An 18,155-nucleotide genomic window follows, 5' to 3' on the forward strand; every position below is an offset into this window, starting at 1 on the left:
CAACTAAACTTGTTTGTATTTGTGATTTAAGAATAGAAACATGAAAAACATATTAAACGGATTATGCTCGTTAAACTATCGGTATTTACGCAATAAAAAAAGTCGGTTCACATTCGCGGGAGTGAGTGTAGAGATATATTGTACGTGTGCAACAAGCTCAGTTGCACAGTAGAATATAATACCATATAAGCATGCCATGTGATGCTATTATTCGTGGCTGCAAACGTGGGCAAAGCCCTTTCAAGTGCTCATGGCCTACGATTACATATGCTCAATGTATCTAGAATTCTAGATGGATAGATAGTCAATAGGTAGGTTTATTCTTCATTTCATATATTTCACGTGTATACCCTTTTCCCTCTTCACCCGTGCCAAGCTACTTTGAAATCAAGACAACTAGCTAGCTAGGTAGCTTGGGTATTCAAATATTCAATGATAAAGGCTTAGAGAAAGTAACAAATTAAAACAATAAGCTTAATTACTTTCATGTATATACGGATGCTAGATTCGTATAGGGTTTATTAGAGGCTTACGGTGAGAGAGAATTTCATAGGCCACGTGAATTGCATGTGCAGTTATGCACCTGCTAATCTTTAGGTAGATTGGGCAATGTTTTTGGTTCAAGACAATCAAATTCATCACAGGAAAAGTCAGAACATGCATACGATATTCAAACAGTTGAACACTATTATAATATTGTTCCATTCATTCATCAGAAATCCAATTAATTAAGATGGAGTTCCCGAGAAAACTGTGTATTGTTGAAAAAACTACGAATTTTAAAGCAGAATCCATGATACAGAGCAAGTTTATATATACATTGGTAGCATATACAACAAGTGTGATCCAACAAAAATAAATAAATAAATACAAGTGTAACTTGTATATGGAAGGGAAGAGTCATCTGATCTAGTGATTTTGGAATATATATATATATATATATAGTATAAAATCTAAGTATATTGTTGATCAAATTATTTTAACTACTGAATTCAGTTCTAATTCAGTGAGTAGTATAAAATAGACACAAAAAGATATAAATTTTGAATTTTTAGATGTGCTTGTGTTGCATTTATATATGTTTAGTCACACTCTAAACGTCAATCCTTTTTTGGTGTGAAAGACTCCTTTTCGTGGAAAGAAGGCAACTCTTCAGTGTGTTGAGTTATGGTCAATAAAAAAACACACACACAAGTGTGCTGGCGATTTTGTAAGATTGAATTGAACTAGTTTCAGACGTTAGTTCTTGTTCAATAATTTCATGTCATGAAGAATAATAGAAGATAACTCTTCAAATAAATCTGAAACCTGTTTCACAGTATACTTGCAGCACTTTGACCTGTATGCACTGCCAAGCATTTCAGCAATCTGTACATGGAAGATCTCCTAAAACAAACCTGAATACATACGATTGAGTAACCCCCTTTTTCTAACCCTACAAACATATGAATAAATGAATACACAATAGCCTAAACAAATAAGCTTCTGTCAAACTTTATAACTAGTTTTGAATATGTTCATCCTGCAAGTACATCCTTCTCATTTTAGATGCAGCATAAGAAGAAGAGACCTTCCCATCATGGCTAAAACTAAAGAGTGAGAGCTTGATGTAATTGTGAGAAGAATAAGGTCCAGGCAGGTATACATTTGAATCGGTCAGCATAAAAAATTTGATTCTCATTGGGACAACTGCCGCTGGAAATATGCAACAACCAAATGGCCTCAAACTCAAACTTTCAAGGAAAAACATCCTAGAGCTTGTCCATTTGAATTTGCATGACAGGATGCTTACAACTGGAAAGTTCCCAACTCATGGCCATGCCTTGAAAGAAGTACCTTCCGTTCACTAACCCATTGTAGTCGATAAGAGAGGTCAAGATTATGAATCAATTGTTTTAAATTGTCTGCTGGATTCAAACCCTTTGCATTCTCCTACCACAAAAAAAAATGCATTCTCCTACCACAAAAAAAAAAAAAAAAAAAAAACAAAATAAGGATAAAACAAGCAGTTTTTGAGAAGGAATTTTTGGAGTGTTCCACAAGGTGAAACAGAACTAGACAGCTGCCTCTGGAGAGATAAAATCTATATAAATGGGAGAGGAAACATGGGATTTAACATTAAAAAAAAGAAGATAAATATCATATATAAACATCCATGTAGGAGAGTTACCTGGTTATTGACTCGTCTGTCATGTCCCATAATGCTTGCCATTATGCTTGACCTAGAAGAATTAGGTGAGAATCCCTCCCAAGGAGGAACAAAGATCAATTTCGTACATTGCACAGGAACTAAGTTTCGACTCAGTTTCTCCCACCATGCAGATCCCAATGACCACCATCTGATCATCAATCCATGCTCCGAAAAAGCAACCAGCCCCTGAAATTGGATATGTTACATTAGTAGAAAGCACACTTGAAAACGTTCCTTCTTCATTGATATACCAGACAGTCTTCAATGGAATTAACCAATTCAATAGGATATCTTTGGTAAAAAAATTTAAATTGGCTGATTTAAATCTTTTGAAAGCATAATATTTAGTATTCAATGACAAAATAAAGAAAAAAGTTGGTCAAAGACCTAAGGGGTCAGTATGATCTTGGAAGTTTACATATATAGGGAATGTCAATTAAGGATAATGTTCTGGTATCAGCTAATCTGACATATTGTATTATCATATTGTTAATTAGGATCATTAATTAAAATAATGTCTGGATGTGTGGTCTTAGTTGACAGTCCGGCAACATCATTACTCTGTCAATTAATGAAATGTACCTCTCCATCCAGGGAAAAGCTCAAAGCTGAAATTGCAGTAACTAGCAGCATTTCTGAACTGGCTGCAAGCAAATTTGGAAGTCCAGGAGGTCCACTAGCATCCAAAACTTTTATCTTCACAACACTACATTGAAAAAACGCAAACAAATACACAAAAGTAAAGGACTAAGCCAGCACAAAATCAAGAAGCAAAGATCTCAAATTTGTTCAAATATTCTGCTTCAAGAAACAAGTGCAAATCCCCAAATAAGTTCAAAATTTTGTTTAAATATAGATATTGCTAAAGGTTCTACCACATATCAATAATTTCTTCTAATTATTATTACTTTTATATGTTATGACACACAAACACGCACTTGCACACAAACAAGTGTATATGTACAAGCAGACTGGCATCATACCAGCAAAATGTTGGTCAAGAGACTGACCCAAGCCCAACTGCCAAACTGACATAGAAGAAGAGAATGTTACCCTTTTTTCTAAGTTTTCTCTGAAACATATTATTCTCTAAAGGTTCTACGGTTCTACCACATATCAATAATTTCTTCTAATTATTATTACCTTTATATGTTATGACACACAAACAAGCGCACACAAACAAGTGTATATGTACAAGCAGACTGGCATCATACCAGCAAAATGTTGGTCAAGAGACTGACCCAAGCCCAACTGCCAAACTGACATAGAAGAAGAGAATGTTACCCTTTTTTCTAAGTTTTCTCTGAAACATATTATTCTCTAAAGGTTCTACGGTTCTACCACATATCAATAATTTCTTCTAATTATTATTACCTTTATATGTTATGACACACAAACAAGCGCACACAAACAAGTGTATATGTACAAGCAGACTGGCATCATACCAGCAAAATGTTGGTCAAGAGACTGACCCAAGCCCAACTGCCAAACTGACATAGAAGAAGAGAATGTTACCCTTTTTTCTAAGTTTTCTCTGAAACATATTATTCTATCTTTGAATACCTTTGCATGTCATACACCCGAATGGTAGCATTGTTTCTCTCTCCAATCACATCCCCAACAGCCAATCTGGTCCATGTATCATTAAGGGCTACCATAGGGAATGCACGCACAATTTCCTTCAATGCACTCATTGAACTCTGAAAGCAAGTTTTGCGCATGACTGAGTTGCTAGGGTCCACAGTTTGTAAAATGAAGTCAATTACCTGCAAGTCTGTCCAACAGTCATATAAAAATGATAAAATGAAGCATAAGAGCCTGAGAATCAAACTAATTAAAATAGAAAGCCATCCCCCCATGGCTGCTGCTTTGTTTTGTTTTCCTGTGCTGTTTTGGCTTAATGAAGTTTCTTCTGGCCCAAAAAAAGAAAAAAAGAAAGACAGAGCTACCTAATCCCAATATCTGCAACTAATACAGATCCCTTCACCCTTTCTTCCCATTTCTTTCCAACTATCTCATTTCCATTTGCATAACAAAGAAACCAAGCTTCCAAAATAAGGTTTCTTCATAACATTTATAGCCAAGATCAACCTTTATAACTAGTTATAAACAGGAAAGGATCATGACACTAATGACCAATAACATAGGTTTAAGCATCTAGAATAGGAAAAAGATGAGACACATGTAGAAACACATTCAAAATCCCGTCATCCAATAGTCATACCAGGCATACTAAATTTAAAAAAGAAAAATCAGAAAAAGCCATTTATCTACAATTCAACATACACTTATGGTGTAAGCCATATGTCTTTTATGGTGCTCAATTAGGAACTTTCTGTTATTTTCCTGCAATTACAGTCTGTCTTGTCCATTAAAAATTGGCAGTACGAACCTTATCAAGGTACTGAGCCAAGTATCTTGGTGAACCACGCACAATCCTGATGAGAGTCATGAGAGATACTATATGAACAGGTGAGTCAGATGCAGTAGACCAGATTTGGCTTTCCATAACAGTTAAAAACCCTGGAATATCAGCCACAGCTAAACTTGGAAGAAGAACACCAACCAGTGTCTCCCGAAGGCTAAGTGGTACAGCCAAATTTTGTGCAGCTGAGTTGGCAGATGGGCCACTCACACACTCTATCTGGAAAAATATATCCCCAATCAGACGAGGTATTTCAGAGCTGATGCATTGTTTCCATGTACTCTCCATACCTTCAGCAAGGAGCTCTGCTGCAGTTGAACTATATTTCTCATTTGTGGCCATAACCAGCTTCATTAATGGATGAACAACAAGCATGGCAAGACATTGCTTTACAAGACTAGGGTACCAAATAGCCAAGGCTGCTGCAACAATAATATGAGATGTCATTGCATCTTGGCTTGTTCCCCCAACACAAGAAATCCAGTCTTGCATTTCAAATGATTCTAGCCATGCACGTATATTCAATTCATCAACCTTAGAAATCCCTTGTGGTTCTGCCATCTGGTCAGAATACAATATGCTAGCAGATGTTCCTTCTATGTTTGAATTTACGTGTTCAATTTCTCCAGGTCCACTTAGAGAGCTCAGAATTGTGTGGACACTTGTTTTTTGACTAGATAGGGGAAGTGGAATTGCCCGTGAAGCAGCGCAATGGAATAAAGAGCGTGCAGCCATACGTACATTTTCACTTTCATCTTGCCAGAAACTCACCAAAAGCTGTAAAATGGAGTACGCATGTAAGTTAACAAAAAATATGATACATTTAAATTGTCAATCTTATATCCATACAATTCCAATCTTAAAGTAATTCTGTGATGTTATCACCAAGTTTCTGAACAATTAAACAGGAAAGTTTATCAAATGCACACAAAATGTCCATAGACCAAAAAAATATCCATTACAACTTTACAATTAACAATGTTGCTTGGTTTTTTTCGTTAAAAAGAAAAGTTTTTTTCTTTACAAATGCATTCAATATATAATTCTCAGTTTTCTTGCAACAAGACAGAACAAAATTTTTGTTAATATCTAGGGCCGGGACTGATAGGTTTTTTTCTCTAAAAAATTTTCTAAAAAAAGATGAACTTTACATATGCATTTAATATGATTCTCAGTTTTCTTGCAATAAAACAGAACACAGATTTTGTTAATATCCAGGGCCAGGACTGATAGTTCCAAGGTTCAATTTTTTTGATTCTTCCCATCTTCTCAGCAATTTAACAAATATCATGTGTACATGTAGGCCTTTAATCACTCCATACCTTTAAGTAATAATATCTCCATTTCATCTTAAAGTTTGCGTCTAAAAGTTTTTATGTCAATAGTTCCAAAGAAACTGACTGCTCTATACCCTTTAGTAAGACTGCCAGGCAAGAAAAGAATTCTAAGCACAAAAAACTAACCCAATATTGAATATTAGAAATAGGCATCACTAACCAGCAGCTTCTCAAATATTTGTAACTGATATACCCTTAGGTGGTGAGTCTAGTCAACTAACATGATTTACACTGACCCTATATTTTAGACCTGATACAGCCTAGGTAAGAGTTTGCATTATGTGATACATTAGCAAGTCAAGTAAATGGAGGAGTAAATATTTTTCCATCCCTCCTAAGATTTTGCTGAAGTGCTATTCTGGGAAAAGGAATAATGGGGGGTGACTTTAAGCTAACGTAGTTAAACTAAGTTTAAGAGCAGTCTCCTTTATATTTCCCCAGCAGTGGGACAAGAAAATAAAAATCAAAGCATTTAATTTCAGAATAATTAAAACTATTAGTACGATATGCAACCTGAAGTAAAGGTGGCTTTATATCTGGAATTTTGTCTGCAAAGTTTCTAGTATAAAATGCTGCTAAAGCACTGCAAAACGGAAAAAGAAACATCAGACAAAACACAAATACAGCTGGTCTACATGACTTTTGGGGGCCCAAAGAAGAAGAATTCACATGCAGAAAACATAGTTTTGGGATCACCTGCTGGCATTTGAACTGGCGTGCGACAAGCTAATCATGCGTTGGGCAAGAGACACCATTGTCAGTGACCTCATTGCACAAAACTCCGATGATATTCTCCAAAGCTGAAATGTTGTTTTCAATGTCTCAGGAAAAATCAAAAGGAGCCAAACAAGAAAACATGTCTCAACAATCAGTGCAGTTCTTCAAAAGTACCTCAAGAATAGCACTTAAATTTGGAAATGTCAACGTCAAAGACCCTTTGTCACCTTGAAAACCAGAAGCTACAAAAAAATTCTCTGGTCTCTTCAACTTCATGTCAGTTAAAAGCAAGTGATCAAGCTCAGGATCCACATCCCACAAGTGTAGAAATCCCAAGCTAAATCGAAGTAAACATTCTTCAAGTATCCTAATCCATTCAAGATCCTTAACAGTATCATTTGAGGTCCCATTCACACCAGAACCATTACCTATAGGCATGTCGTGGGGACTTGGCATCTCAGGTCCCTGTCCCTTCACATGGTTATCCTCTTTCTTTACACTTCCGTAAGCTATCAGGTCATCCTTCTGATAAGAAAACACTAATGATGCAAGGTCAAAACTCAGAGCAGCAATTCCAGGGAAAGGGCAAGAGCATTTGATTGGATGCTTCTTGCTTTGAAGGGTCATCAGAGGGGCTGTAAAAAGTTTTTTAGAATCACCTTTACTAACTCTGGAAGTATTGGACTTAGTCATAGTACCAGGCACCACATTTGATGAAGTGGCCAATTGGTCTGAATTATTCAAATGAGAGTGAGTAGAGATCCCATCTTCAATTATTGGAAGAAGTAATGAAGAAACCGAGGTATTCCCATTCAATACATTGCCAGAAATGGAATTCATGCTGATGCCTTTACAGAAATGGTCAAACATTGAATGAGATGCTGTCCCTCGAAGGACCCGCTCTCGAGCACCTGTCTTTACGTCCCAAATGTACAAAATGTCAATGGCATCAGCTGTTCCTGAATGGTTTTGGCACAAGCATGCAATATAACCTCTTCCACCATCCCATACAACTTTTGCAGGATAGCTAGGATGTCCAGGAAAAATTCTCTCTACTCGCAAAGTCTCAAGAGAAGCAAGTGCAACACATGAGTCCTCCCCAACTGAGAGAAAACAATCGCTCCAAGGACGGTAAGTATGTGCTGGAGGAAGAATTATTTGGCGCACTGGGCCCACATGTTGGTGCATTACTGTGATGAGATTTCCAGTTTCCAAATCCCATATGCGAACTGTGCAATCCATGCTTCCAGACACCAAAACCTGATTAAAACTCCAGCCTTTGGCAATACCCACCATCTTATGCGCTGCCAAACAGAGCACAGCACCTGTGTGTCCTAAAAAGAACTGTCTGGACATATGTGGCTTCACCTCATGGTGTGGACTCCCACCAAGAGAAGCTAGGCCCTCAAACAAATCAAATCGAACAATCTCTATTTCTCCACTAAAGAAGCCATACACAACAGCATAAGGAGCAAAGAATGTTTCAGAAATAACCATGGAAGAAGACACAATCCCTCGCTTATTAATGAAACCAAGATTTCCATTATCTACACTTCCTGAGCTTGAATCAAAAGATTGTGAAGAGGCTAGTTTGGTCTCCATGCCACCTGGGCCCTCAGATTCATTAATTGAAGTAGAATTTGCAGTCGAGTCATCAAAAGAACAGCCTACTCCATGCAATTTAAACGATAAACACAATTTCCCATGGGTGTTATGTTTCTGACATGTAGACCAGATTGTGACATGAGGTTTCCACTGTAAAGGTTCTTCAGCATCAAAGCAGAGTGATTCAATGCGAAGAATATAATTGCCCAATTGAATGAAACTAATTGACAGTCTCGCATCAAGGGGATGAGAGGCAGCGGGGATTTCACAAAGAGGCTCACACTTAAACACATTTTTGGAATACGATATGAAGTAAACAATTGAAATACCTTTGTTATTCCAAACAGCAAAATTTCTCGAAAACATTTCATGGGTTTCTTGGGTATTTAGTAAATTTTCAACATTTTCAATTTCAAGAAACATTCCTCCCACAATATGTGATTGAGTAGAATTACTTTCTTCACAAAGGAGGTTTTCCACAAAAGTAATCTCTCCTATTGTAGTACCACTAGGCAATAGCCTAAATACACAGCAGCTTTTTAACACAAAAGCAATAACATTCCCACAGATTGCAATTGACATTACATGTCCTCCCTCACTTAACCCCTCTGCACAGACAGTCATTTCCAACTGAGAACTTGTATGCAAACCAGCCCCACCCTCCCTATCTTGGTGTAAGTCCTTTGGTATCGAAACCAATTGTAGCCTACCAAATGAATCAGCCATAACTACAGAATGCTTCTCCTGATCCTCGGTCAATGAAACCACATCCATAAACTTCAATGACCCAACAGACAAGTTTCCATGAAAAAGGGTTTGGACAATGCTAAGAGTATATGAGTCAACAATAACCACAGTGCATTTTGGGGGTCTCTTAAGCTGAGACTCTCTATCCACTGACACCTCACCCACTTCACTTGATTCAACGGAGTGATGATCAACAAAACAGCACGCAATACACACATAGCGTGGATTCGAAGGCAGTGTCCGAACCATGGATGGACTGCCCACCCAAGGCGGCAACTTCCTTCTGCGCCTGCAATGCCCACTGCTTCTACTCCACACACACAACATCCCATCGACACACGCACTGATTAACGCACCATAACTGTCGGAGCTAGAGCTCACCTCAGCATTACTTAAAGAGGAGTCTCTTAGCTCACTCCCCGAAACTACAAGGGGATTACAAATGCTGAGGTCGGCTATGGGCGCAGCATGGCCACACAACATAGCTATTGGTACAATTTCCTGTTCCAAACAACAACAATCATTCACACAAACACGTCCTACAACCAATACCATACTTGTAAACAATTATAATTCAGCCAAGAAATTCTTTTTGATCAAATTGAACATGACAAACAATTAACAGAAGCTGAGATACAACAAAGAGCTTAATGTAATTCAGAGTATATAACAAACAGGTGGTGAGCGAGTGAGATTACCGAGCTGGAATCGGTGGATTGGAGGTTCCACCAGATGAGGGAGCCATCGGATCCGCCGGTGTAGAGGGTCGGTGGGTGGCTGAGCGCCGCAGTGGCTGTGACTCGGTGAGAGGGAGGCTTGCCTGACCATATGCACGCAACGGATCGGCACTTCATGACTCAGTAAGTCGTGGTCTTATTGTTGCGAGTAGGGGTGGACACGGTACGGGGACGGTTCAGTTTTGGCATTTTTACAAGTTGCATCCGAATCATAGCAAAACCGCTGGGATCGGTTTGATTCCGTACCATTTTCGGATGGCATCAAAAATAAAAATTGCTGTATCAACTTCAACTATCAATCCCAGCAGGCAGCAGCAAAACCTGTTCAAAGTTAATTATTAGAATTAATTATCCTAAACTACTTTTTATTTATTATTTTTAATTTCTAATATACCAATTAATTTTATTTAACAATAAGGTAAGTTATAGCTTAAGTAGCTTATTTTGAAAGAGTTAATTACACTTACACCCCCTGAGGTTTATCGTTTTTTCACATACACCCCCTAGGGTTTCAATAATTACACATACATCCACTGAGGTTTCAAAACGGTTGCATATAACCTCCTATATGAGATGAAAAATTATACAAAAAAACATGCTAAGGGGTGAAATGACCTAATAAGATTACTCAAGGTGTAAGGTCCAACCTCAATACAAATATTTTCTTTTTTGTTTATTTATTTTTTTTCTCTTGTAGGGGGTTATATGTAATAGTTTTGAAACCTCAGGGGGTGTATGTGTAATTTTTGAAACCCTAGGGGGTATATGTGAAAAGATGATAAACCTCAGGGGGTGTAAGTGTAATTAACTCTATTTTGAAATCTGATCAATTGTCATTTTATTTCCTTTTTGTCTTTCTCTTTCTTCTCTCTCTCTCTCCCCCCGCTATGTCTCTCTTCTCTTTCCTCTTCATCATCTTCTTGTTCTTCTTGTTCTTCTTCTTTGCAGAGCAAGCACCTCTGGGACGAACACCACCACCACGAGCAGCGCTGCTGTCAACGGCCTTAAAAATCTCAACGCCGACCAAGAAGTAATGGATCTGCTCCGAGCTCAATCGAAGCATTTTGGATCTGCTCTGACCACTCCGGATTCTCCTCGATTGGGCATGATCACAGTTCGTGGTAGACTCCTACTTTGATTTCTTATCAGTAGAAAGTTCTTGATTTTTTCTTTTTTAAGCTCAATTTCTGAAACTGCAATTTCTGGAACGTTCTATGTGAACTGAAACTGCAGTTTATTGGAGTTGCAGTTACTAACTGCAGTTTCTGAAACTGCAGTTTATTAGAGTTGCAATCTTGCAGTTACTAATTGCAAGTGAAACTGCAGTTTATTGCAGACTTGCAGTTGCAGTTACTAACTGCAGTTTCTGAAACTGTAGTTTATTTGGAATTGCAAGCTTGCAGTTGCAGTTACTAATTGCAACTGTAGTTTTTTTTTTTAAGCTCAGTTCTGAAACTACAATTTCTGGAACGCTGTAAGTGAACTGAAACTGCAGTTTATTGAAGTTGCAACTGCAGATCATGTGTAGATGCAGGTGAAACTGCAGATATGTGTAGATGCAGGTGAAACTGCAAATCAAGTGTAGATGCAGATGAAACAAGGTTGCGCAGGGATCTAGCAAGTTTGTAGCATATGGCCCACAAAAGAAGAATGAGCTGTTGGATTTTTATAGAATGTGGCCCACAAAGAAATAATGGAGCTTTGGGTGTGTTTGATTAAGAAAAAAAGTTGTCAGTCCTGTTCATTAATGGACTCTAATTATTAAATCACATGTTATAGAATGAAAAAACTTGGAAAATTATAGGGTATAACCAATTCAACGTGTAATGGTATTATTGGACGATGTGTTTATATTAGTAGGGTATAGTATTAATAACATCTACTCATATTATAACACATAAACTAGTTATATCACGTGCCAATATATCGATTATACAAAATAATTTCTCCAAAACCTGATGAGATACCTTTTAGTTTATGTGGTCATTTCCTTATTATGCAGTTAATTTTAAATAAGTGACTCTATGAGATAATTCTAGAAGTTGAGGCTGCTATTAGTATTTACGTTTTAGTTATGCTTTTTCTTGGACAGCTGTCCTTTAGCTACTTTATATGTTATGAGTCTTCATTGTATCAAGGTCATGAAATGAATATATGAGTATTTCCTTAGTGGTTTTATACCAGTAACCCTTTTTCTCTCTATTTTACTCTTTCTGTATTGTTCTCTGCCTTGGTATCCCATTATTGGTATCAGAGCCCTAACACATGAGCCCTAAAGCTAAAAATCAAAGTCTAGGGGAGCCTACAGCCACAACGACTGATATGGACCTTCACAACGACTACATGACGACCAAATTGACTGAGCTCCAAGCTGCCATCTCTTCCCTCACGACCCAGCAAGATACTTTCAAAGCTTCAAAGCTTCTGTGAAGAATGATTTCCTCCAATTTCAGACCACCCTCCTCGAGGAGCTGCGCCAATTTCAGCTTAGTCCTAAACCCTCTCTTCTTCCTGACTTGTCTTCGGCTCTTGCTTCCTCTGTGTTGCCTATATTTGGCTCCCTTCCTCCACCCCAAATCTCGTTTGCCTCTACTAGTCAAATCAACCTTCAAGGGCTAGGTTATCTTTCTTGTGAGCCTACCCACTCACAAGCCATGCCCATCCGTGCTTCCCCGCTGCCCACTAACCATCCACAATCCATGGCTATACCCACATCTACAGTTTCTACTCACTCCACCGCCTTTCACCACTCAAATCTAGCCACCCACTTCCGTCCTCCCACAGCCACCATATTTACCCAATCTCCCGACACATTTCCCTTCCCTACTGCTCATGCCTCCTCTTCTATGCGACCCATGAAGCTCGACTTACCCTGGTTTATCGGCGACGATCCAGCCGCATGGGTTACTAGAGCGTTTCTTTCGCTTCCATTTGGTTCCAGAGGATCAAAAGGTTGTGATTGCCTCTCTTCACATGGATGGCGATGCCTTGGGCTGGATGAATTGGTTTGAGTCTCGCTACCCATCTCTTACTTGGTCATCCTTCACTGGGCTCTCATTTCAGCGATTTGGGGTCCGTGACTCTCTGGAGCTCAATGAGGCTTTGGCCAAGATTACACAAACAGGGACTGTAGAGGAGTATATCGCCGAGTTTTTGCGCTTCGCTTATCGTTCACCGGCGTGGTCTAACGAACTCTTGTTGGGTTGTTTTGTCGATGGGCTCTACGATGAATTACGCCATGAAGTCCGCTCATTCCGCCCCACTACTCTCCAGTCTGCCTTTGAATTGGCCCGCATACAGGAAGCCAAGTTTTTGGCCCATTCCCTTGGGCATCGCAGTTCGGGTCGCGGCTCCAGGGATTTAGCGGTGAGGCCAACATCCACTTTTTTCTCACCTCCATCTCATCTCCAACCCATAGTCACTTTTATCAAGTCCATGAATTGGTTAATCCAAAGGACATTACCAACCACTCGTATTGTCCATAACGAGTGTTGAAAGCAGTTTTTGCAATATCTTCCTTTCTTACCAAAAGTTGATGGTAACTGGAACGTAAGTCAATTTTTGAAAAGATTTGAACTCCTTGGAATTGATCAAACAAGTCATCTATTCTTGGAAGGGGATATTTATTCTTGATCGTCACCTTGTTTAGTTGTCGGTAATCAATGCATAGCCGGAGAGATCATTCTTCTTCTTGACAAATAATACGGGCGCTCCCCAGCTTGAAGCACTAGGTCGGATGAATCCTAGATCCAATAATTCCTTGATTTGTTCTTGTAGCTCCTTCAATTCTTTTGGTGCCATTATATATGGGGTAATGGAAATTGGTTTAGCTTCAGGTATCAGGTCAATACTGAACTCAACCTTAGTGTGAAATTTGGAGGACAAATTTTTTTCAGATGGGATACTTTGAATTTCTCGAATGGGATGGCCAGGAATTAAGAAAGTTATGATTTTCTTATGGCAATCTAAGATTGCATGAAATTTGGTTAGCCAATTCATTCCTAAAATTATGTCTAATCGTCCCAATGGTAAGACAATAACATCTATAGGAAACTTTGTATCTAATACGTTTTTAGGGCACGACTTACAAACTTTGGTTAAGCTAGCTGAATTTCTTAGCGGAGTAAAAATTAATAAAAATTCATTGAGTTTTTCTGTATCAAACTCAAAGTTGTAACAAATGTGGAAGATATAAAAGAATCTGATGCACCAGTATCAAATAGAATATGAGCATGACTACTAAATTCTAGCAGCGTACCTTCCATGACAGTGTTATCAAAAACAACGGTATTTAGTTGGACGGGACGATGTGGTGGATTAGTAGTTTGCTTAAGTGCCCTGCAGTCCTTCGAGAAATGTCTCAAATTTTCGCAGTTCAAACAAGATCTTGTAAGTCATTTTGGCCTCGTATAAGCGTTAGCTGTGTGCCCAATGCCTCAACAATTGAAACATCGCATCGGTGGTCTTTCTACATCCTTCCCTTTGTTATTTGTTGCAGTCGAGTTTTGGAATGTACCTTTCCCTTTTTGATATTTCCATGATTGATCATTCATGTGGTTAGGAATTGGATGACTTCGCTTCCCTCGATGACTATTTTCTCGTTCCTTCTCCAAGTGGTAGTTTTTTATTCTCCTCATCTTGAGTCAAAGCTTTGTCCAATGCCTCTTCGTACATAATTCTGCATACTGTGACCATCCTCCGAATGTTGGAATTCAAACCTCCAATAAATCGTCTAGCTTTTTGATTAGGGGTATCAACCATGTGTAAGGCAAAACGGGAAAGTTTTGCAAATTTAGCCTCATACTCAGTTACACTCATTTTTCTTTAAGTGAGGTTTATGAATTCAGTTTCCTTTTTATCCTTTTCAACTTGAGTAAAATATTTTTCCATAATTTTTTCTTTGAAAACATTCCATGTCATAACCTCCAGGGTTGCAGGTGGTGTTGAACGTCTGACCATGTCCCACCAGAAACGGGCATCCCCCTCTAACAGACCAGTAGTTATCCTGCGGTGCTCAATTTGCGTACAGTCCATCATGTCAAAGTGAATCTCCAAATTGTAGATCCACTCCTCAGCCTTGTGAGGTTTTCCTCCAGTGATGTTCTTGGCTCCTAAACTCCTTACGTGTGCCACGAGTCCTCATATCCTTCCACCGACTTGGTTTGCCTCCATTCTTTTTGCGAAAGCTTCGACAAAGTCTTCCGCATCGGTGGGTGGGTTTCTTCTATTCTCAGCCATGATCCTAATTAAACAAAGCGTTTTATTGTGTCATAATCTAGATAAAAGGATACTTTAATCAAAATATTTCACTTTTAACTTAGATTAGCATATCTGATTACATAGAGGTTAGAAAAAGGCTTCTATGAGCTACCTTTTAACAAAATTGTGTCACTAAACACTAATTGAACACCTAAATATCTTTATGGAGATCAAAGAAAATAAGGCATAAAGTTCCTAGAATTACAAGTCTTAATCATGATGAGATTCATGACCATCCTCATTGGTGGGGTCCAAAGGTACTAGATCCCCCACATTGTCTGGAATAAAACCCGCAGGAAGGGTATATCCCTGATGCACACTTATTCGGGCAGTAGTCCTAAATCAGGGTCCACAAGAAGTAGAAGGTTGGTTAGTAACCTCTAAAGCATCAGGCCTATTCAGAGGTCCATTTACTGATTCTTCAGATTGTGCGGGTTGTGCATAGTTTGGCACCCCCCAAAATTTGGGTTTTCAAATCATCCCATTTGTCAAGCCTTCCTCATGTGGGACACTAAGGTTTTCGGGATTAGCTAGAAACCACTGAACTTCTTTCCACATATTAAGCCCTTCATTTGCATATTGCTAAGTTAGAGTATGCTTATTAATCATGTCAACCCCAGGATAACGCTGACTAACATCTATGGATATGTTGTGGCCAATATCCTAGCGTGTTGGTGAAACTCTTCATACAACCTTTGACTTTCCTCATTGAGTATCATATCTAAGTTAGGTTGAGCCATGTCTGTGGAGAGTTGAAATTATTAAACATAATAAAGCTTACGATGGATCAATTTATAATAATGATAAATGGAAGTATTCAAGTAATATTCTAATGCTAATGAAGCATCCAACCAAGACTAACATAATTACTAGCAAACTTTTAGAACATCATAATTAATAGCAAAGTCATATATGCATACAAAGTTGCATAGAATGGAAAGGAGCGACTAACTTTTGAGCATAAACTTTTATTCATAAAAGGAAGTTAGTTTATACATAAACTTTAGGAAATAAAATTACACGTGTAGGAAATATAATATTTAGAATTCTTTTATTTAAACCAGAAAACATCGTTCATCCCAAAATCCCCCTTGAGTCTACTCGTTAACCCAGTAAGTACAAACCACATAGATATATTAATAGTGCCTGAAAGAAATGTTTATGATTATAAAGGCAACTACGAACAATCAGGTATATAAATAATTGCCATACTATAATAATTTTATTTTATAGTTATCATTATAATAACATAATCATAAATCATAAACAACATGATCATAAATCATAAATTGGTATCCTTAATCGAATACAGTTTCAGCATGCTAAGGTCCATAATACCAAAACATGTATACTTAAAGGTTCATAATACCATCTAAGTATAATAGTACACTATCTGTACAGACCTGAGCCCATGCATAACTGACCTCTAAAATGTTTTCTTTCGTTTGGGCAGGACTACTCCCGGCTTCATAACTTATTAAAGTCTTTGCTTTAATAGGATAATAAATCACGCACATATAATCACTTAAGCATAAAATGAGTATGTATACTTAACTACGTAAATACAAATACTTAAATCATAAGGTAAATATGTAAGTGCAAGTATAATATATATATATATATACACAACTTCCATAAATTAAAGCATAATATAAATACATAAGTAGAAGCATAAAATAAAAACATAAGTATGTATAAGCATAGTATATATAAACATAAGTAAAACTTACATAAATTAAAACATAGAATTTAATTTATAGAAAGATAAAAAAAATGGAACATGTATTGAACTTCTCATTTTTTAGAATTAGTCTTTGAGGGTAACATAGTCATATAGTCAAAATTTTCGGGAATTGTCCATGCACATCCATTTTCGTTCGTTTTGTTCGTTTTCTTTTCTTAACTTCCTGCTTCAGTATCTATCTCATTTTACTTTCGAAATAGGCAAGTACACCTACTTCAAATGATTTTCGCAAGGAATCCAAAGGACTAAGTCTCAATAACAGATTCTAGGTAGAGTGTTTGAAATTTACTCAAGAAGAAGGTTGGACAAAAAGGTACCTCAAACAGAACAATAAGATTTCGTCACTAATTACTTGTTGTATGTTTTACCTATGATTATCAAAGTTTGCATATTTTAAGTTCTCATTGTAAGCTTTAAATTGATTCCAAGAACGCATAAAACAGTTGAGAAATGAGTGGGTTACAAACAAATGAAATTCTGAATTTCTTTTGAGTTTTCCAATGAATTTCGTTGGAACACATTTTGATTAAAACCTAGATTTAAACATTTTAAAGTTTAAAAACATACTAAAAAGCTGTAAATGAGTTATATAATCATGTTAGAACAGGTTAGATTTTGGTTGTTTGTTTGAATGACCCGGTGTACGTACCATGGAAGTAGTGTAATGTGGTTGTTGATGTTTGCAGGTTAAGCATGCTGAGAAGGCAGTGGGGAGAAGATGAGACAGTAGGACCCATTTTGATTTAATTAAATATTTTCAATACAGTGGTTTTGCATAAATGTTTTATTTGAAAGATATGTATTTACTTATGTTTATGTACATGGCTCATTAAAATAGAGAGGTTCAAACGTTTGATGTTCATTGTTTTTTGGGTTCGAGGTTCGGGGCGTTACATTCAACCTTATATAACTACCACTCCACCTTCAAGTGTAACTTGTAACCAATCCATTCCCAAAATCAAATCATAACAATCCATCTCTAATGGAAACAAGTCAGCAGTCAAAACTTGGTTCTATACTATCTCGCTTGTTGGGATTGTCCTCCACTCTGACCTCCCTGACTAGCTTGTTGAGACACTTGTTGATGCTGCTCAGGTCGTGTGGAGTCACAAATTGTCCAGTGGCTCCCCTCTTAGGTCATTGATTCTTGAAATGTCCTTACTCTCCGCAACCAAAGCAGACAAGCGGTCAAGTTCGCTTCTGTGGAGCCGCAAGTTGACTTGTAGCTTCCTTCTGAGGGGATTGATTCTTGAAGTGTCCATCTCCTCCACAACCAAAACAAACAATTGGTTCAATCCTTTTCTAGAACCACTCCCAGAGGATGTCTTTCCCCTGGTTAGACATTTTTTCCCTCTCACCAAGCTTTCCAGTTGAGCTTTGTTTCTTCATATAT

At 37.7% G+C, this 18,155-nt stretch overlaps 1 protein-coding gene across 2 annotated transcripts; it reads right to left on the reverse strand.

The window, feature by feature from the left end:
• Positions 1-1,610: 1,610 nt before the first annotated feature.
• Positions 1,611-10,046, reverse strand: LOC147286141 (Transducin/WD40 repeat-like superfamily protein). Of its 2 annotated transcripts, XM_086241768.1 has the most exons (9): positions 9,721-10,046; positions 6,845-9,523; positions 6,650-6,753; positions 6,467-6,536; positions 4,584-5,393; positions 3,755-3,957; positions 2,774-2,897; positions 2,171-2,377; positions 1,611-1,932 (listed from the first exon to the last, which is right to left on the reverse strand). In XM_086241768.1, exons 1-9 carry the CDS (start codon positions 9,874-9,876, stop codon positions 1,789-1,791), a joined length of 4,497 nt encoding a protein of 1,498 aa, XP_086097894.1. In that variant the 5' UTR covers positions 9,877-10,046; the 3' UTR covers positions 1,611-1,788. The 2 variants fall into 2 exon arrangements, with proteins under 2 accessions (XP_086097894.1, XP_086097895.1); XM_086241769.1 differs by lacking the exons at positions 1,611-1,932; positions 2,171-2,377; positions 2,774-2,897 and having other exon boundaries at positions 3,834-3,965.
• Between the last annotated feature and the right edge of the window lie 8,109 nt (positions 10,047-18,155).

The sequence above is a fragment of the Dryas octopetala genome, chromosome 4 (assembly GCF_963921425.1).
Source record: "Dryas octopetala chromosome 4, drDryOcto1.1, whole genome shotgun sequence".
Classification (NCBI taxonomy): Eukaryota; Viridiplantae; Streptophyta; class Magnoliopsida; order Rosales; family Rosaceae; genus Dryas; species Dryas octopetala.

Excerpts from the sequence above, each read along its gene's own strand:
- LOC147286141 (XM_086241768.1), bottom strand. The coding sequence starts at position 9,876 with ATGAAGTGCCGATCCGTTGCGTGCATATGGTCAGGCAAGCCTCCCTCT. Across the intron at positions 3,958-4,583 it reads TGGCTCAGTACCTTGATAAG|GTAATTGACTTCATTTTACA; the intron begins GTTCGTACTGCC and ends ACAGACTTGCAG. Across the intron at positions 1,933-2,170 it reads ACAGACGAGTCAATAACCAG|GAGAATGCAAAGGGTTTGAA; the intron begins GTAACTCTCCTA and ends TTTTTGTGGTAG.